At 41.3% G+C, this 20942-nt stretch overlaps 2 protein-coding genes across 5 annotated transcripts; one reads left to right on the top strand and one right to left on the bottom strand.

Annotated features, from left to right (window-relative positions):
- Positions 1-330: 330 nt before the first annotated feature.
- Positions 331-16515, bottom strand: LOC110520521 (SPRY domain-containing protein 7). 2 transcript variants are annotated; one of them, XM_021597905.2, is made up of 5 exons: positions 16374-16515; positions 8307-8423; positions 4098-4264; positions 2833-2935; positions 331-1596 (listed from the first exon to the last, which is right to left on the bottom strand). In XM_021597905.2, the coding sequence occupies exons 1-5, from the start codon at positions 16378-16380 to the stop codon at positions 1499-1501; spliced, it is 492 nt and encodes a 163-aa protein (XP_021453580.1). In that variant the 5' UTR covers positions 16381-16515; the 3' UTR covers positions 331-1498. The 2 variants fall into 2 exon arrangements, with proteins under 2 accessions (XP_021453580.1, XP_021453579.1); XM_021597904.2 differs by lacking the exon at positions 16374-16515 and adding an exon at positions 8573-8783.
- Positions 7838-12450, top strand: trim13 (tripartite motif containing 13). Of its 3 annotated transcripts, none has more exons than XM_021597903.2 (2): positions 7838-8008; positions 10409-12450. In XM_021597903.2, exon 2 carries the CDS (start codon positions 10415-10417, stop codon positions 11573-11575), a length of 1161 nt encoding a protein of 386 aa, XP_021453578.1. In that variant the 5' UTR covers positions 7838-8008; positions 10409-10414; the 3' UTR covers positions 11576-12450. The 3 variants fall into 3 exon arrangements, with proteins under 3 accessions (XP_021453578.1, XP_021453575.1, XP_021453576.1); XM_021597900.2 differs by lacking the exon at positions 7838-8008 and adding an exon at positions 8942-9672; XM_021597901.2 differs by lacking the exon at positions 7838-8008 and adding an exon at positions 9694-10327.
- Positions 16516-20942: the final 4427 nt, after the last annotated feature.

Here is a 20942-nt window from a genome sequence, read left to right as displayed (position 1 = left end):
AACCTGGGGAGCTTTGCGTTCACATTGCCCTAAAAAAAGGAACCGGACTGCAGAATTCAAGCAAACCAAACTCAGACCACATCTCAAGATGGTCTCAGTTCAGTTCGCTTCGGTGGCTCTTTTGAGCAGTCTGAGTTCCTTTGGAGTGTTCACACTGTACAAAGAAATAAGCGAACCGCACTGAGTTCACAAAAATTGTCTGAAAGTGACCAAGTGTGAAAGCACCGTTAGGTGTTGTGTCAAAAGCTTAGCCACAATTTAAGCCGAATGTTTTTAACCTTTTCTAAAACAAACACCCACATACCATTAAACCAATGAGTTCCAAAATAGTTCAATGCTTCTAGAGACAAGTTTCTTTATTGTATTAGACAATAAGTATTCAGGTGTGGGTTAATATTCAACATACATCTCATTAGTGCAAACTAAAACAAGCATTTAACATTTGAGACAGTTTTCACACTTCAAAAGGAGATATGTGTTCATCTGACAGTTGAAATATAGTAGGGTAGGACAACGTCACATCCACAAATACAGCGTTGGGGAGTAACAGCAAAATTGTTATAAGATCACAGATAATTTAGAAAAACTAGATTACTTCTTGGATTACTTTCACATTTTCTAACACCTCTTAAAAGGAATGTAATCCAAAAGTAATCAGAATACGTTACGGAGTTTGGGCAATCCAAAAGTTGCGCCTCTGATTAGAATTTGACAGGTAACTAGTAAAGGATTACATTCAGAAAGTAACCTACCCAACCCCAATCTGGAATAACCATCAGAGCCGTGACAAATTACTTTAAATGAGAGATCATGATCAAAATATGAAAAATCTAAATACGAATAACTAAATCAATGTCAATTATTAGGGAAACAAAACATCGAACATTAGTGTCAGCTATAAACAAATACAATTTGTATATATATTTTGGGGTGTGTATGCCCCCACATATCAATATGGCATTAAGAGTTCATTGAGATTCCATAATCAAACCATACATAGGTAGCAGTAAAGAACACTCAACATGGCTTCTGGTCCAGACCAATGGACATGTGTAGTGATTGCACAACAATACTGTCAGACTCAACACATAAACATTGTTTAAACTCTTTTCAGAAAGAAGCAGCAACCATAACAAATTGTTGCAATGCAGGATGATTACAACTGAAGCAAAGCAATATTGACTAACTTGACTGTCTTTCAGCTGCAAATGCGACACACACACACACACACACACACACACACCACTTTGGCTACTCAATGCCCTTCACCGCTGACTTGGGATCAATTTTCTTACTGCTCCAGTGTTGGCACCAACCAAGAGCTAAACCAACTGGACCCAGAACAGCTTTAAAGCAGAGTAACCAGAACACATACAGAGGGACACTCAAACCAGCTGGAACGAGGGTGGGGGTCACAGATCTCTGCGGAGCAACAAGGAGCGCTGAGGGTTGTGTGTGTGTGTGTGTGTAAAGGCCTGGAGGTATAAGGAGGTGCTGGTCAGAAAATCTGCTGCTCGAACAGAATCTTCTCGAAGCCTTGCGGCGCCGTATGGTAGAAGTCACTGAACTGGCAGTCTAAGATGGCGCTGTCATCCACTGGGACAGAAGAGAAAGATCAAATCAACAAGTCAGTGTTCATGAGGATACTTTAGCAGGTATAACTCACTGACTGGATCTCAATTTAGCACTTCAGCGTTAGGAACCACATGGGAAACCCTGTGTGCCAGCAACAACAAATATACAGTAGTATTAAATGACCTTAACATCATATGCTACCAAAAGGAAGGATGTCAGTTTCAGCTTTGTACTTACTGCCCTCTTGTGGCAGAAAAATAGAACCATAAATATTTTGGGGGCAGATTTACTAGGCATTTGAGACTGTTTTTTTCCACTGGGAATTAACAAAATGGAGAGCAAGGGTTAACATATATTATGTTAATATAAGTTAAGAGAAATAATAAAATATGAATAAAACTTTGATATTGGTAGTTTTCCCTCCTGAGAAAGTAAGAATCAAATCAACATGTCACATGCGCTGAATACAACTAGTGTAGACTTGACCGTGAAATGCTGACTTACAAGCCCTTAACCAACAGTGCAGTTCAAGAAGAGTAAAAAAATATATATTTACCAAGTAGACTAAAGTAAAAAGTAATAATAAAAAGTAACACAATAAGAATAACGAGGCTATATACAGGGGGCACTGGTACTGAGTCAGTGTGTGGAGGTACAGGCTAGTTGAGGTAATGTGTACATGTAGGTAGGGGTGAAGTGACCATGCATAGATAATAAACAGCGAGTAGCAGCAGTGTACAAAAGAGAAGGGGGGGGGGGGGTCATTGTAAATTGTCCAGTGGCGATTTTATTAATTGTTCAGCAGTCTTATGGCTTGGCGGTAGAAGCTGTTGAGGAGCCTTTTGGTCCTAGACTTGGCACTTCAGTACCACTTGCTGTGCGGTAGCAGAGAAATAAATCTATAACTTGGGTGACTGAAGTTTTTGGGGCTTTCCTATGACACTGTCTATCATATAGGTCCTGGATGGCAGGAAGCTTGGCCCCAGTGATGTACTGGGCCGTCTGCACTACCCTCTGTAGCGCCTTATGGTCAGATGCCGAGCAGTTGCCATACCAGGCGGTGATCCAACCGGTCAGGACGCTCTCGATGGTGCAGCTGTAGAACCGTTTAAGGATCTGGCGACCCATGCCAAATCTTTTCAGTCTCCTGAGGGGGGAAAGGTTTTGTCGTGCCCTCTTCACGACTGTCTTGGTATGTTTGGACCATGAAGGTCCCTGTGCATGCAGCTGTGTACACACACACACACACATACTCACCATAAACCACTGGGAACACGGTGCCTCTGATCCCTGAAGCTGGACAGTGCATATTCTTCCCATTCAGATAGAGATTCAGCTCCACATGGTCGTATGTGATGCCCTGAGACGAAAAAACAACTGATTAGATTCCCTGTACACCTTCTGGCTGAATTTCCCCTTAGCCTGTCCAGAGAGGAAGAGGTAAATCAAAAGGTTTCACTCTTGCCAAAATAAGCCCAATGTTTCTATGGGTTTATTTTGGACCTAAGCTTGTCGCCTGCCTTTGGGACAACGACTCCCACTGGGCAGTGACATGAGCATCTCTTCATTATGTACAGGTCCAAGAGGCATCTAAACAGCTTCTATCCCCAAGCAATAAGACTCCTGAACACCTAATCAAATGGCTACCCAGACTATTTACACTGTCCCCCCTCTCCCCCTCTTTTACACCACTGCTACTCTGTTATCATCTATGCATAATCACTTTAATAACTCTACCTACATGTACATATTACCTCAACTAACCGGTGCCCCCACACATTGACTCTGTACATAGTCTCCCTATTGTTATTTTACTGCTGATCTTTAACTACTTGTAACTTTTATTTGTTATTCTTAGCCGTATTTTTTTTAACTGCATTGTTGGGGCTCGTAAGGAAGCATTCACTGTTGTATTCGACACATGTGACTAATACAATTCTATTTGATCTCTGGCCCGGCCCAATCTACCTCTATAGAGGTGGGACTTCCTCCAAAACACCTTAAGTAGCCTCACCTGTCCATAATCAGTGTGGACTGGAACAGAGATACTAATTCATATATAATTGAGATGGTCTCCTCTCTGACCGAACAATGGGAGTTGTTGTCCCAAAGGCAGGCCAATTCATTATTGACCTGCTTATCACCGTTTCCTACGTGGACAGGTTGACAGGAGTGGACCCACCCACTTCGCCTCTTCCGCTCTGACTGCAAGCATGACTGTGTAGTGTTTGGAGAACGTGTTTATTGTGTAGTTTAAAGCTAAAGACTAATGTTTTTTTATTTGTATAACCTGGATGCGTTACTGAGTAAGTAAGTTTGTCGCATTCCTTTTTTTACCCATGTAGTTAGTGTTGGACTGCCTTTTATCAGAAATTAATAATATTGCTGTGTTTCAATTATGCCATGTGCTTTCCTTGCTTTGTTTGAGATGTTATAGAGCATGTTCATTAATGCTTTAATAAAGACCTTGAGTATACGTATACAACAGGCTTAGTTGCACTACACCAGACCAGTCCACTCACCACAATGTCCCCCTCCTGTGGAAGGCTATTGGCAGGGAGGCGGTTCTTCTCCTCGTTGTTGTGATACATCGAGCCATCATGCCTCAGGACAAGGCTGTTGATGTCCTGCCCCATGGGGACCTGGTTCAGGTTCACCTTCTGAGTTGCCACACCTATCCCCCATATACCTGCACACAGATGTCAGAACCATTAAAAACAAGCTTGCCAACACAAACCGTACAGTGCTGGTCTTCAAACCATTTTATTTGAAGTTCAGGGGTGGAACTATATTGGTATATGGTCATTTCGACTACGAGGAGAGCATTCCTTCTAGTCAATGTTTTGGCTCGCTTGGACTGGCTTTTTTTGCTTTCCAGTATCGCTTCCAGCAACTATGGTTGGTGTGTAACCAGGCTGGTTCAGGACAGTAAGTATGTAGAAGTCCACACGTACCCCCAGTGGAGGGTGTGTACTGTAAATCCTATAACCACTGGAGTGGACCGAGGGGAATCTCCTCTGCCTGTAGCCCTGATTCCGCCAGATGGCGCTATAATCCTTACGTCGTTTGTCATCGACGTCCTGCATTGAACTGCAGAGCTGGTAATAAATACACTCGTGTCCCCTGCGACCTGTTCGTACATAAAACATTATCCATTCAGGCTGCAAATGCGTCATTTTCCTCCCTAACCTGATTTAATGGCCCGCCAACCTAAAAATTGTTAATATGCATACTGTCTTAACAAAACACAATATTCCAATTCAGCCAATCAGGTTGAAGCAGTCTGTTTACCACAGGATGAATGCAATGCGCAGCAAGTAGCATTAGCCACTCTAGCATTGTGGTGAACAAATGTGTTTTGTTAAAACGGTATGCATATTCTCCCAGCTTTTTTTAGCCGGCGGGACATTCAATTAAGGAAACTACTTCTCCAGCCTGAATGGAGGATGTTTTATGTACGAACCGGTCGCCGGGGGACAAGTGTATTACCAGCCGTGCAGTTTAATAAAATATTATCTATTATTTTAACAAGATGGTCGAGTGACACTAACAATATAAATCCCTGTCCTCAAAGATGGAAGGCAGGCGAGCGGAGGTAACACCAGGTGGGACCATTATAGCCAATGAGAGGACAGATAAGTGTGAACAGGCACAACGTTGCCGAAATGCCACGTGCGTCCACTTATCAGTACATTCATAACAACCTAACCATTACATAACGTATATTTGATCAAATAAGCCTCAGGTGGCAAATTAGAAATTACATTTGTTGACCAAGATCGATACTCCGTGACCTCCATACAGACAGTTTTTGGGCAGAGTAAACCCTTTCGCGTCGCCTCTTCCTGTCTGGTTTAATGCGAATGACAAACGACGTAAGGATAATAGAGCCATCTAGCGGAAGCAGGGTTTTGACTAGGTGGTATAGAGCTATGACAGAGAGTGATTTAGGTTCAGGTTAAGATAATTAGGTTAGTTTGAAATAGGGTTAGCTAAAATCTGAGAGCGACTTCCGGGAATGCTTGCGAAACACACCTGTATGAAAGACTATGGAGAATAAATATGAGTTCATCATAGGAGAGCTGTAGCGCCGCCCACCGGTGATGTGAAGTAGATGCACGCTGGGTGATCTCTGAGAAAGAAGTATCTGTACTGAAAAAAAATATTAAAAAACGCAACATCCAACAAATTTACTGAGTTACAGTTCAAATAAGGGAATCAGTCAATTTAAATAAATTAAGTAGGCACTAATCTATGAATTTCACACAACAGAAGACAGTATTTTACCAAATAGGGCTAAGTCCATATTATGGCAAGAACAGCTCAAATAAGCTAAGAGAAACGACAGTCCGTCATTACTTTAAGACGTGAAAGGTCCGTCAATATGGAACAATTCAAGAACTTTGAAAGTTTCTTCAAGTCCAGTCGCAAAAACCATCAAGCGCTATGATGAAACTGGCTCTCAAGAAGACCGCCACAGGAAAGGACTCAGAGTTACCACTGCTGCAGAGGATAAGTTCATTAGATGTACCAGCCTCAGAAATTGCAGCCCAATAAATGCTTCAGAGTTCAAGTAACAGACTACTCATCATCAACTGTTCAGAGGAGACTGCGTGAATCAGGCCTTCATGGTCGAATTGCTGCAAAGAAACCACTACTGGCCTTTCTAGGGAGTTAAGCCACCGTGCTTCTACACCTGCATTGCTTGCTGTTTGGGGTTTTAGGCTGGGTTTCTGTACAGCACTTTGTGACATCAGCTGATGTAGGAAGGGCGTTATAAATACATTTGATTGATACTAAAGGTCACCAATAATAAGAAGAGACATGCTTGGGCCAAGTAACACGAGTAATGGACATTTGACAGGTGGTAATCTTTCCTTTGGTTTGAGTCCAAATTTGAGATTTTGGTTCCAACTGCCGTGTCTTTGTGAGACGCAGAGCAGGTGAATGGATGATCTCTGCATTTGTGGTTCCCACCGTGAAGCATTGAGGAGGAGGCGTGATGGTGTGGGGGTGCTGGTGATACTGCCAGTGATTTATTTAGAATTCAAGGCACACTTAACCAGCATGGCTACCACAGCCTTCTGTAGCGATACGCCATCCCATCTGGTTTGCGCTTAGTGGGACTATCATTTGTTTTTCAACAGGACAATGACCCAACACACCTCCAGGCTGAGTAAGGGCTATTTGACCAACAAGGAGTGATAGAGTGCTGCATCAGATGACCTGGCCTCCACAATCAAATTTAGATGGTTTGGGATGAGTTAAGACCGCAGAGTGAAGGAAAAGCAGCCAACAAGTGCTCATTATATGTGGGAACTCCTTCAAGGCTGTTGCTAAAACATTCCACGTGAAGCTGTTTGAGAGAATGCCAAGCATGTGCAAAGCTGTCATCAAGGCAAAGGGTGGCTACTTTGAAGAATATAAAACATATTTAGATTTGTTTAATGCTTTTTTGGTTACTGCATGATTCCATCTGTGTTATTTCATAGTTTTGATGTCTTCAGTATTATTCTACAATGTAGAAAATAGTAAAATACAGAAAAACCCTTGAGTAGGTGTGTCAAAACTTCTGACTGGTTCAGTGCGTGCATATATATATATGCAGTTGTGTGAGGATCATGGTGCTGTGTGGCTGCACCCATCTGATCTTTCATTAGTGAAGTCACAGCCGTGTTGTCCTGTGCAGCACATAACCTATTGTAGCCGTATTCTTTACAGATCATGTATTTGGAGGTTGTATTAAACTTATACCAACCGGCCATTTACTATTGTATTTCATTTCCTTTTTTTCAGAACCACACACACTCTTGGTTAAAACAATTTAAACCATACCTTGTGCTTTAACACATACTCTGTGCTGTGCCATTCCTGCTTTATGTGAATCAAGGTTATTAAACCACCTCAGCTGGAATCCTACCTGTCTGTCATATCTGCCCTTACAAGCACCTGGGAGAGAACACATTGTGCTCAGAAAACACTAAGAACATACAGTCCAACAGGTCCTCCTCCACTTCAAGGCCAAACAGGCCAGGGTTTGGAAAGTCAATAAGAAATAAAAAAAATATTCCTTAGTTGTTCATTTTCTCAATCTAAAAGGCACAACCTAGATTCAAGAAAATGTATTTTGTAGTTGAACATGCCATTACTCAAACCTCGTGAAAAACTGACACGTTTTCATTTGTCAAAAACAACTTACATCGAAGGAGTGCCTTTGATTTGAAGGCATGCACATGCGCAGTTCAGCGCAAGATGACCGTTAGACCCGATGACCAAAGTCGCCATGACATGATGGATCCATTATAGCCATGACCATCGTCATATTGTAGCTGTAGACCTGTCTTATCCTAACCTGTTACGAAAAGTCACTAAGGACACAAGTTGGATTCAGACGTCCATTTTATAACGAGGGACACATTTCACTTTACATCTGGTAAGTATAGTTTCTAGAGATTATACATATTTTGTTGACAGTTGTTGACAGTCCGTTTTTTTTGGTGATGCCGGCTATATTGTAAAGTTAAGGTCATTTCCCGTTACCAGCCGCCAGAGTGAATCACAACTCGGGGAATTGTTATTATATTATACAAACTCCCGATGTTACGTCCCAAAGCTACCCTGCCTGATGCGCGCACACAAAAAAATATTCCCCATAGTTCCTTATCCATTTGATCTCCCACACAAAGACAGGCAGGTGGACAGTAACGTTACATGGACTGTTCAATCATTACCTGTGGACTGGATCTTGAACTCAAAGTAACTCTTGTTTTGGTGCAGGGGAGCGTTGGCGAGGCAACCCCCGGTGCCACATATCCTCCGGCCACTCTTCACGATGACCACATCCGTGCCTGTACAATAAGTAAATAAAATACAAATATTGATTTTTGACGGCGTTGTCAAAAACAGCCAGCTGAACAGTAGCTAGGTTAACCCCATTGGCATTCTCTCGAAGATTTACAGCTTAAAACAACGAACCGTCAGAAATATTTCCTCTCACCCATATGATGCGTATCTAACTGGACGTTAGGCATTTCTTTGAGGGGAATATGCCCCGTTCCCCCATCTCCGCAGCATCCCAGACAACACGTAAACAGTGCAGCCATTCTTGGGCTAAAATATTATCCGGAAATGGTCACGCCGAAGAAGTCAACAAGAGCTGAAGAAGCTCACGAGAAAACTACCATCATAATGAACCAGCGGCACCTGGTGGCAGTCATACCACAGTGTCATGAGCCATATATGCGCTCCTTTCCAATGCGCCCAATCACATTGCTTATAAAGCAGCGGCTACTGATGGCATGGAAACAAGGGAAGAAAATCAAGGTCAAAATATTTTTTTACACGTGACTTAGTAGCTATTGGTTATCAATGTGTCAAGCTTGGGACACATGGCATGATCAAATGTGTGTAGAGTGGGAATTCCATCTGGGATCAAATAACGCGGCAAATGTCTGTAATGAGCACCAATATTGTTGCTGGGTAGGCCTACATGTCGTCAGTTAAAAAAGGAGCCAGTTCAGTAGCCTATCACCAAGTCTTTTGAGAACACTTCCAATAGGCTACTTTGTATCCATGCACTGGGTATCAGTGGGGATGAAAATTACAATGCAAATTGACATGCACTATTGCCTGACGTTCAAACTTCACACATAAGAATCGATTAACGTTACTTCAAGTTCATAATGACGTATACAAATGGTGCGATGGAGGCAGTGATCAAAAGCCGGGTGACTAAGAACCTAGTAGTTGACAATCTTTCACGATGTAAAAATGTTTTGCATAGCAACAGCCCGCCTCCACTCTCCAATTTGCAGGGATCCTCTATATTTTTCCTACTGAAAAATAAAACGCATCTTGTTCTTTAAAAGAAAAAAATATGTACTTAAAAAAACGCTGCCATTAATATCACTGAGATGTTTTTTTACTTTCTGCGCGCCACTGTATCAGGCGCGTACTATAGTGCGCGCTATTTGGAGCTGGAAGGTTCGCTAGTGTAGTGCTGTGGTCATGAAATGGTTAATTTTTTCTCCCGGAAAGGGCGAAGTCTGCACAGCAACAAGCGCCATGATTGCGTTGCACTGTGCGTCTCAGCAGCTGGTAAGTGTTTTTTTTTGTCCAGTTGCATGTTGCTATACGCTTGCAAAAGCTGTCATAACCATCCTCAATACCGTGCCAATTGGACATACTCGTGTGTGATCTAATTTATAGACTGAAACTTGTTTATACTGAGTGGTAATCGTTGGTGGAAGTTTGTGTTTATGCAGCATAGCTTATATTGCTAAGGATACGTTTCAGCAGGCTATTAACATTAAAGCAGAAGTCAAATCTAAAGTGAGTGGGAACTTAGTCGTTACCATCTCATCTATATATAGACCAGTTGGATGAAACGGCTGTGTCGTGATTGCGTGATATCCCGTCTCAAAAAAAAACCCATCTAGTGTGAACAGTAAACTAGGTCGTTGAACATAGGAAAAAAAAATAGGGACCGTTGCGATAGGTTTTTCACTGTAGCCAAATAGTCTATGCATCTAGGCATGATGTTCCACTGCGCTTTCTATTTTCATATTTTACTCGGGTACATCGACACCTCATTTTCCTTTTTGAGGGTGGCTGAATTTTAACACCAGTCGCTGGAGTGGATAGTCTGTGCGTTTTATCCAAAGTGTTGTCATGCGTAATTCTAGTGATGTGCATTTCCACCATCACTACCTGTGAATTATTGCGCTGTTGGGTGATGTAGCTAAACAAACGGGTATGTTTAACTGACGGATAGTGTATTGATCTATTATTTTCGATTTGTTCGCCACTCAATCCTGGTTGTATTTTATTTCAGAACACCATGGAGCTTCTAGAGGAGGACCTGACTTGCCCAATTTGCTGCTGTCTCTTTGAGGACCCCCGAGTTTTGCCGTGCTCACACAGCTTCTGCAAGAAGTGCTTGGAGGGGATTCTGGAGGGGAACAACCGAGGACCTGTTTGGAGACCCCCGTTCAAATGCCCCAGTTGCCGCAAGGAGACTCCTCAAAACGGCATAAACAGCCTCCAGATCAACTACTCGTTACGTGGAATCGTTGAGAAATACAACAAAATCAGAGTGTTGCCCAGGATGGCCCTGTGCAAACACCACAGTGGTCAACCGCTTAATATATTCTGTGCCACAGACTTGAAACTTATTTGTGGATTTTGTGCAACAACTGACGACCATAAAGGACATACATTCTGTGCCCTGGAAGACGCGTACGAGCAGGAGAAATCCGCATTTGAGGAGCTGTCCCAGGGAGTGGAGAGTTGGCACAGCACGGATATTCTATCCTGCCTGGAGACACTGGAAGCCAGTAAGAAAAAGGCGCTCCAGTTAGTTTCCAGGGACGCAGAGAAAGTAACCGAATATTTTGTCAAACTGATCAACGCCCTGGACCACAAAAAGAACGAGATCCTCTCTGATTTTGAGACGCTGAAGTTGGTGGTGATGCAAGCCTACGACCCAGAGATCAATAAATTGAGCGATGCGTTGGAGGAGCAGAAGCGCGCTCTCAGCATCGCCGAGTCCTTCAGGAATGTGACCGACCCCCTTTGCTTTCTCGAGCAGATGCAGGAGTTCAGGGAGAAGTTGCGCGTTGTCCGGGAAACTCCGCTGCCCTCCCGGACAGACATGGACGTCGGTCCCTTGGTCAGGAATTTTGACGTCAAAAATTGGGACTCGATGAAGCTCAAAGATGTGGACAAGCTCTCCGTTCCGCACGAGAGTGGCGTGTATAGCTCAACGACCCCGCATTCCGGCGGCAGCGCGCTGGGGAGAGTGGTCGTGTTTTTTGTGTGCCTTTTATGCGCCCTGGTCCTGCTGCAGCCGGACAGCCTGACCGCGGTGTCAGCCCAAATCTCCTCGCTCGGCAATGTCTATCTGCCAGTGCTGGCTGGATGGCTGGAACTGGCTCACGGTGCGTGGCAGTGCTGGGGAGAGGTAGTGGATGCCTGCGTTGCCTGGTGGGTGCGTTTCTGAACTGTATCCCGAACCTCATTAAGACACCTGCCGATTTTCTTGACCGCCTTGTAAACACAACTAGCGAATTTCTTAGCCGTTGTAAATTTCTTTAGATTTCCCGAGTGTTATTTTTGCTACATGGATCTGAAGCAAGCAATGTCCATGCTATAAGTAGATTTATAGCAAACACTAGAAAGCTATTCAAGTATTTAGAAGCACATATGTATCATGCTTTGTGAATTTATATATATATATATATATAATCTAAACGTAGAACAACCATACAACACTAAGTTAAATCAAAACACTATTGCAGTACATTAAATGTTGTCATTTGAGAACGCTATTCTGGTGAGTGTTAAGCATCAGCTCTGACCAGGAGCACCATCCATCCTTCTCCAAGCCATATGATCGATCACACAGGTCAGTCTGTCACCTCAGGATATTTCTTTTACTATACATTCCACAGGCTAGATTGTAGGATAGGAATAATATTTACATCGAGTTTAAGTGCTGTCGTTTATTTTTGCCTTACTTTAATTGACCATCTGTTGAGTTGTCATAATGCCTCATACCCTGTCACCAGACTCATTTTTTTGCCTAATAAAACATACATTTGGTATTTTCCTTCATCTTTATTTTTGAGTGACTGAGGGGATTTCACAAATTGTGGAGGCACTTTTTTTCGCACGTGTAGGCTACTTTACCGGTCAAGGTCATAAGTGAAGCTTCAATTGGTGCGCCTGCACACTGCTCATGTGACATGAAATACCATGCACCCGCACAGGCGTTCAAATGCTCGTTTGATGTTTGTCTTCCCTGTGGATCGGTCATCACCGCGCGATTTAACCTCCACCGGGGCCAAGGTTGAATGTTGCATAACTAGGCCTATAGAAAAAAACGGCTTCGCCTGTCTAAATAAAACATATAGTAACTTCATTTGCACTATTCAAAAACATGATGTATTGGCCTTTAGGCCTAGGTTACCTTATGACCAGAATGACGATTGTTTTTTGGCCGTATGCATTGGGCCTATACATTTTTTTTTTTGTGCAAAATTAAAAGGCAATGAGCCAAATCTAATTCTTAGGCAATGAGCCAAATCTAATTCTTAAATTCAATTTAGAACAACTAATTAAACATGTATGGGATTAAATTGATTTAATCAACTGTCCCAGTGAATATCAATGTGTGCGCAACATTGAATGCCACGGATTGTCATATGGCCATAGTTTGCCGAATGGCCCGTTATGTAGTCTATGCATGTTGCAAGTAGATGATGGAAGAGCAATTCTTACTTTAACAGGCTATACTCAATAGATCCATTCCATATGCAACATTGTCTAGAAGCAACAATATAGGCCTACATTGGGCCATACGTTTTAATGAAAATTGGGCAGTGCACCCATTGCACATGTGCTGTTTTAATTTTTCTGAAGGAACGAAATCCTGATGGAAATCCCAGGATCAGACCACAACAAAAACCTGATGTAAGCACCGACCAGAATTCAGTACCAACGTCACGGCATGTATAGGCCTAGGCTATATATAGCCCTACTGTTACCAGGCAAATAACGGATGAAAACGTAAAGTTGGTCTTTCTCTTTACTATAATAACTAAATAATATATATCTAATAGGCTATTTCAAATAAATACATATACTGATATTATGACATTTGGCAATCGATGCATTTATCTAAATACACCCAAAATATTGGGTGATGGCATGATGACGACTTGGTGCCAGCATGCATAACGATCTTATATAATGATTATCGTAGGCCTACCGTATTTTTCTACCACTTCCTATTAACGCTTAAAAATCCAACTAAATTCAACATATTGAATAATATTCAGTGGGAATAGCATAAAGGGCTACCCTAATGGTCTATGGCGCGCAATAAACAGAACTGTGGCTCCGAAAGGCCTCTGCAATTAAATAACCCACTGAAGTCATATTTAGACCCCAAAACGTTATCGACCAAATAAATTATATTACAGTACTATTATGATAAACATCAGGCGTTTAAGAATATATTACAATAGCTATAGCCTACAATTCCTCTCCATAAATCTGACTAGTGAATTGTATAATTTCTAAAGTAAAATGATGTGTCTCATATGAAGGAACATGTGAATGCATGGCCAGAATAAAACATTAACAAATTATTGGTAGCCTATAGCCGACCAGATGAAATCAAATGAGCAACGAGAATATGAGCAATACAGAATGCCTGGCAAACACACATTCCCAAAAATACTAAATGTTATATTTCAAAAGGCATTGTAAGACGTAGCCTAAATAGGCCTTTAACTAAACATTATTAAGTAATTGCACAACATAAAGCATGGCAAAGTCATTTGGCAGATTATTAAAATACATTTGACTATGTGAATAGGAATTAATAAAACGAAATGGGTGCTCTTCAAAATAGTTTGTAGAGAAAATACCCAAAATAGCCTAAATAAAAAGTATAATATTCTTTCGATAATAACCTTCAGTGACAAAGGTTGGGAAGTAAAATATAAATGCATAGGACTATTTTCGAGCAGGTAAAGCAGTCTATACCCACGGCCTGTTTACAATAAAGTCCCCTGAGAAATTTAGGCTATCGCCTCTGGTGAATAAGTTTGCAAAAATAATTTAACGATCGTCTTATTTCAGCATTTAATTGATTTTGTTTTCTTCATATGTAGCATTTAAAATATAGCATAACTCGTGGGCTGCGTGTGCATACTTTCGAGATGGTAGAGCGCAATGTGTGACGTGCTTAAGGCCTATTTGCCAGTGACAAAATGGAACACCTTGCTTTATTTTCTTATAGCAAAAGAAAGTTACAATTAGCCTAAAAATAAGATATGCAAGCATAACCCATGCACTGCTAAAACCATGACTTTCGGTTTCTGTCCATGGCAGTTTGATAAGCCCTTTTCCCTTCAAAATGGCATTGCATCGCTCAGCGTCATTTGCTTGTCACAAAATGTGTGGTTCCAAATCAAGCCAGAGATCAGAAAATGTATTTACTGAAGTTTCACAATAGTAAAATACACACTAGAATATAGGGATAGTGTTGTTTGGTTAAGACATTGACTGAAAATCTCCCTCTGATTTTAGACTACGGATGGTAGTTGGGCTCATCTTGATAACAGGCGACTGGGTTTAAGACATGAGTGATACATTCCTCTATAAAATCTGATTATTAAAAGCCTTTGTCTATGTTAGCTGCCACAACCAATATGTAGACTATCCGCTTTTAAACATATTTGGGACATTTCAAATAGGCTAGGCCAAGTTCCCTGATAGGTGAAATGTCTGCATGGAATTGGATGCTTGATCAGCCTATCTAAATAACAATTGACAGAAAAGTATAGACCAAGTGTTATAGCCTCTCTGCAGATTACATTTGGTGAGTGTGATGGCCTTGCAGGAACTCGTATGGGCTCAAAAATATTACGGACCTTTTTTAGACCTGTATCAAAGTTATGCTAATGATGGGCCTATATGCGACGGCTACGCTGCGGTAGTCTTCCTGTTTGCCCATGAGCCCCACCCAGATTTTTCAGGTTGTCCCAATTGGAAATAGGCCGACCGGTGACTTTACCGCTGTAGAAAGGTGTGAAACTCGCCGTATAACAAGCTCGCAGGTAACATTCACGAGTGTTTGGCAAAGTGACGATAGATGCTAGAAATATTAGGCTAATTGTACACAAGATTATAAATCTTCAGCCTATAGCTTGCTAAAATGTATAGGAATATGGCCAAATTGGATTCAGTTATCTAGCCATTTGGCTACGGTCATTTACTCCGGCTGAAAAGACAACCACCCCCAAAAGCCTCAATGAGGGTTAAATTACTATACATATTAAATCAGATCTTGACATTATCAGTGTGTGGAATATAAAAAATAAAATCCAGAAAAGCCAATTTACCCTCTGAATAGGCCCACATATGCTAACCATTCAAATTTAACTGATGCAAATTAGACAACAGTGTGGCTTGCTTTAGGCCTATACAGGTGATAGGTTCCAATCACACAGGCCTATCCTTGCATAAAATACTCTGATGATTTGTGAACTTAAGTCAGCAGTGTAAGGGTATATATAGGTCTAATATGGAACATTTTCGCAAGAGCTGGTGCAAGTTATACACCTTATAGAGATCAAATATATGGTAGATTGAGAAACTTATTTGTATCATTTCAATAGTTGGGTTTTCTCTGAAGATAATTATTGGCATAACCCCATGAGTTTGTTTGGCGTGAAAGGACAAACAGCATCCGACTGGGCAAAAACTGGTTGAATCAACATTGTTTCCACATTTCAACCCACGTCCCTCACCCAAAAACAAATTGGAATAGCAAAAAGATTCAAGTTGAGAGCATTTATTTTTTTTGCACCAACTTTTAAAACCTAAATCCAATGACATGGTTAATTTAGTTGATTTCACATTAGTTGACAACTCATCCAAATGTAAATGAAAATTAGACATTGGACTGACATCTGCGCCCAGAGGGATGGTAGCCCAGTTGTGTGGTAACTTACAAGGACTGAAGCATAATCAAAAGGTTCACCCTTTCAAAACGTTTATTAGAAAATGCAGCACATGTGAGTTTACATTAAAAAAAGTAAAGCATTATGGGGCCAACTAAATCATGCAAACAAGTCATTTAAATGTGCAAAGATAGTTCAAATGGATATAAAAATGCATGAACATGTTCCAAAGCAATGAACTATAAAATACAACAGTCCTAGTTGTAAAATTAATTAGAATGGAAATAAAATGGACAAAAGCAACTTAAAACCTCATGTCTGTACCTGTCATAAAGATGACACACTGCGTCCCTCTCGGTGTCTCCCCTCCTCCTCCTGCGCATCGTTCTCCCGTGCTGCGCGTGAGGGATGCATGCAGACAGACTCGCGGCGAGCGGTCAGCTTTGCTTCAGCAGCACGAGCAATACTGGAGGCTTCAGCAGTAGTTTTAACTCCAATATTTACGTGCTGCTACAGCAAGGCAGCCAGTGACGAGGCAGGTGGATCCCATACACACACACTCTTCTGGATGGTTCCACAGATGCCCGTCTGTCCAGGCGTTACTGCTGCAGCACAGTATGGCCTGCATCTCTGTGTAACCCACAAACCATTCTGTGCTGCTACAGCACAACCAGCTCCATCTCATTCACACATCCTCGCAGACTCCAGCTCCCTCTCCTGCATACTCATCCTGACTCGCTCTCTCCCCTCCTTGCTCTCTCACACACATCCCCTTTCTCTCACACACACATCCCCTTTCTCTCTCACATCCCCTTTCTCTCACACACACACACACACACACACACACACCTCCCCTTTCTTTCACTCACACACGCATCCAGGTCGTCTCTCAGTGGCTGAAGGGAACTCCAAGACTCTCCAACCATCTGAAAACACAGGGAGGATGGGGTCAAGTCAGGTAATTAGCTAAATAAAGTAAAAACACTTCTCTTCTATAACTGTCGTGTGTGTGTGATTGATCTATATAGATTTATTTATTATGGCAGATTGAGTCCGGATCAGCTAAATTGAAGGGGAGATGCGGTTTCAATCACTTCTTATAAGGGAAACAGGGCCAGTTTTACTAAGCCAAATTATGGTGCAACGTCTACAAACCTGGCCCCAAGACTTGGGTTAGAGTGAAAAGCATTCATCTTCATAGTCTTTTTTGTTCCCAAAATGAACTGACCAATATGAAACCTCAGACATGTTAGGATCTTAAATTACTCAATAAAACATATCTGATAATTGCAATACATTTAGAAAAGAATGCTAATTTTGAAAGAGCTCAGTTCAAAAATGAATGATCTCGGAATCCAATATTACTCACTCCATCCCCTAAAGTCAAAGAGGTACTACTATGAGACAACAACCATAGCAAGACAAAGGAACATAAATATCAAATCTCAATGTCAATGTTACTTGACACTTATTGAAAATGAATAGCCCCCAACGCTGCTAAGTAACATTTAGTCTACTGAAAAGAAAACCGTGGTTGACGGACGTTGAAGGATGTTTTATTCACTGTCATCTGGTCAAAAGGGAAGCTATTGAAAGGCAGGTCAGCAACATATACAAACAGGGTTTAAAGTGACAAGCGTTATGGTGTGGTATTAACTTGCATCACAATTATGGTTACCCTAGTTTCCAAATATCACTTGCTTCTGCTGATTTCATCAAGTCCAATAACCACTCCAATACCACTAATGCACAATTCAACAGCTGCCCAACATCACCAACAGATTTTTTTTTTTTTAAAAGGTACGTCAAAGACCATTAATTAGTTGATGATCCACTTTCCTCTGGCATGACAGAGATAGCATTTTCAAAAATGCTTGGTGTAACTTATTAGAAAGGACGCATGTACATTTGTTTAAATAAAAAGCCACAAATGTGTAAAACAGAGGCACCCAAAAGGACATGGAATACCACCACCTGGAACGACAACTGGATGTTGTCAGAGATTAAAATAAACCTTTTGAGAAATGCATCAGACACAGAGAATGGGTGTTTTCTATTCCCTACAGGTGTTTATACTGATTAACAAACAATGACGTCATCTGCCATCTTGGACACGACTGTGGGTGTATATAAGGAAATAACCCAGAGTTAACACCGTGCTGTTGGGAGATGGGCCTCTGTATTACAGGGTAGGAGCAGAGAAGTGTACACACACACACACACACACACACACACACACTTTACCTAAAATCACACAACATTCAAAACATAGTAACACATTTAGCCTAGTATTTTCAAACAAGATTAGATTCACTCAAGTTATACCAACCAATGAGAAGAAAGTCATTTCAGCAAAAAAATATTGCAAAGTACACCTGCTAATGCATGTCTGAATTTGAGATAATTGAACCCTTGGTCCCTTTACACTCTCCCTCTTACGCACAAAAATATATTTCCAGTATTTCATAACTTATCCATTTCAGATCTTATAGTTTTCACGTTGGTACAGGACTCCATGTTAAGGACGATATACAAAAGCTACATGAGCATTGCTAATGCCTGCTAAATTGTCTATAGAACAGAGGCTCCCCGTGAACTTAACCAGGACGGAGACACACACACACACACACACCATCTCTCCCAATATTAATTTGGACAAGGTGGGCCAAGACATGCTAGAACACTAATGACTGATGGATTTCTGTTTGTTGTGACAAACTTTGTCATTTTTCAGAAGGGCGATACAGGTACAAAAACAATCAAATGCATGCAAAAAGATGACCAGCCCATTTAGATGGATTTCTACTTGGATTCATAGACAGTAAGATGAAACCCAGTTTCCTTCATACTGAATACAGCAACAGATGCAATGTCACCACTCAATCTCTCAGAGAATGAGTCAAATCGCCATCGAAAACTAAATGTGCAGCACAGCAAACCACAAATGACTCCTAGATATGAGGTCACTTAAATTTGTCCCCTTTTCAAAAGGAGGTTTTAGGATTGGGACTCAGCTGCAACAAGCCTATATTTCACGAAGCTGAAAATATGAAAAATAACATTAAAAAAATGAAATTCCATAGATTTTCTACATTTAAAAGGTCTGAGGTACAGAGGATGTATTCTGGTCAATATATAAACACACACACACACACACACACACAACAGAACTGTTCATTATTGCCTGAATAATATTAATGCTTCAGACTCAGTCATGCACATTGTAATAAAGAAAATGTGTCACCATAACCTACGTTTTCCATACCAACAACTAGTGTAGAGACCTGTTGATTACATTTCAAGTCAGACATGTGAATGATGTAAAATAGGTATTATTCAAATTCAATAAAATTGCACTCCCAGTTAAATTGAAAAATAAATCTGACCTGAATTTATCTAAAAGAAAACTCTCCCCACACACACACTCCAGTGCCACTCCTTCAGGCATTCCCCCTCTGACTCTCTCCCTCTCTTTTACCTATATGACAATCATAAATTAACTCCCATGAACCAGAGGAGTGGATGAGGTCCGACAGTCGCTGGTGGGTCAAGAGGAGTCGACTGCAGTCAGTTCTGACCAGGTGTCACTACAACCCAATATCCACACACCCAATTAATCACTACAACCCAATATCCACACACCCAATTAATCACTACAACCCAATATACACACACACCATTATGGCTTTAACCTTTCCCTGCCGTCTCCCTATGAAGGGAGCATGTCTGGACATGTTGCCTCTACTCCTCAGACCTTGAACCCATTCCTACAGCACTCACACCCTCAAGAGTCAACTGACCCTGGGGGCAAAGGTCAAGTGACCCCTTTCCACTGGGGGCCTCCAATTCAACACAAAATATTGTTCTGCTGTGTGTGTGTGTGTGTGTGAGATATAACTATTAGTGTGATGTAGGCTAAATGGTAAATGTCATGACTTAGACAAAAACATTTTATGAACAAATATGTTGATTGATTGTGATTCTATGGGAGGCTGATTGTTATTCACTTGATACAACTTTACCCTCAACCAAAGTCTGAATTTAACTTTGCCTTTAACATTTTTAGCTAGGTTATGAGAATGTTATGCACAATGCGGAGTATAAATACAGCCATGAAATTTCATAGTTTAGGCAAAATAAATTATGTAAAATGACTACATAAATTACGGAAGCCTGACATTGCATTCTGGGAAAGGACTAAGTATGAACGGCAGACGTTATCATACAACTAAAAAAAATCTGCTTAACTAATAATAGGGCAATTTCACTAGGGCTTTATTTTCAAACATCTCTCCGAACACAAGTACCCAGATGAGACCTGGTGTAACTAGACTGAAGTACCCAGATGAGACCTGGTGTAACTAGACTGAAGTACCCAGATGAGACCTGGTGTAACTAGACTGAAGTACCCAGATGAGACCTGGTGTAACTAGACTGAAGTACCCAGATGAGACCTGGTGTAACTAGACTGAAGTTGAAAGAAAGTACATCTGGATACTTGTGTACGGAGAGATGTTCTTGTCCATTATCCAATATTGTTTGACTTTGCAAACTTTAATCACTTTTCAAAAAATATTATATAGGCCTATGTCAAAATACTCAATGTGGTCATGGTGAGTGTAGAATTTACTTATGAGTCGTGTCAAAGGATGAGGAGTTTGCATTAGTGGTTCATCTAACAGCTTTACCAGAGCAGCACGCATGTCATTAGTGGTTCATCTAACAGCTTTACCAGAGCAGCACGCATGTCATTAGTGGTTCATCTAACAGCTTTACCAGAGCAGCACGCATGTCATTAGTGGTTCATCTAGCAGCTTTACCAGAGCAGCACGCATGTCATTAGTGGTTCATCTAGCAGCTTTACCAGAGCAGCACGCATGTCATGTGACACTG

The sequence above is a fragment of the Oncorhynchus mykiss genome, chromosome 3 (genome assembly GCF_013265735.2).
Source record: "Oncorhynchus mykiss isolate Arlee chromosome 3, USDA_OmykA_1.1, whole genome shotgun sequence".
Classification (NCBI taxonomy): Eukaryota; Metazoa; Chordata; class Actinopteri; order Salmoniformes; family Salmonidae; genus Oncorhynchus; species Oncorhynchus mykiss.
Note: the sequence above shows the minus strand (reverse complement) of the source record. Positions and strands in the feature narration are given on the sequence as shown.

What these genes read in the sequence shown, in the direction of transcription:
- trim13 (XM_021597900.2), top strand. Translation starts at nt 9,583, where the DNA reads ATGAAATGGTTAATTTTTTCTCCCGGAAAGGGCGAAGTCTGCACAGCA. An exon ending in ACTGTGCGTCTCAGCAGCTG is followed by an intron (nt 9,673 to 10,408) that starts GTAAGTGTTTTT and finishes ATTTTATTTCAG; the next exon opens with AACACCATGGAGCTTCTAGA.
- LOC110520521 (XM_021597904.2), bottom strand. Translation starts at nt 8,678, where the DNA reads ATGGCTGCACTGTTTACGTGTTGTCTGGGATGCTGCGGAGATGGGGGA. An exon ending in CACAGGAGGGGGACATTGTG is followed by an intron (nt 2,936 to 4,097) that starts GTGAGTGGACTG and finishes TTTTCGTCTCAG; the next exon opens with GGCATCACATACGACCATGT. An exon ending in CGTGTTCCCAGTGGTTTATG is followed by an intron (nt 1,597 to 2,832) that starts GTGAGTATGTGT and finishes CTTCTGTCCCAG; the next exon opens with TGGATGACAGCGCCATCTTA.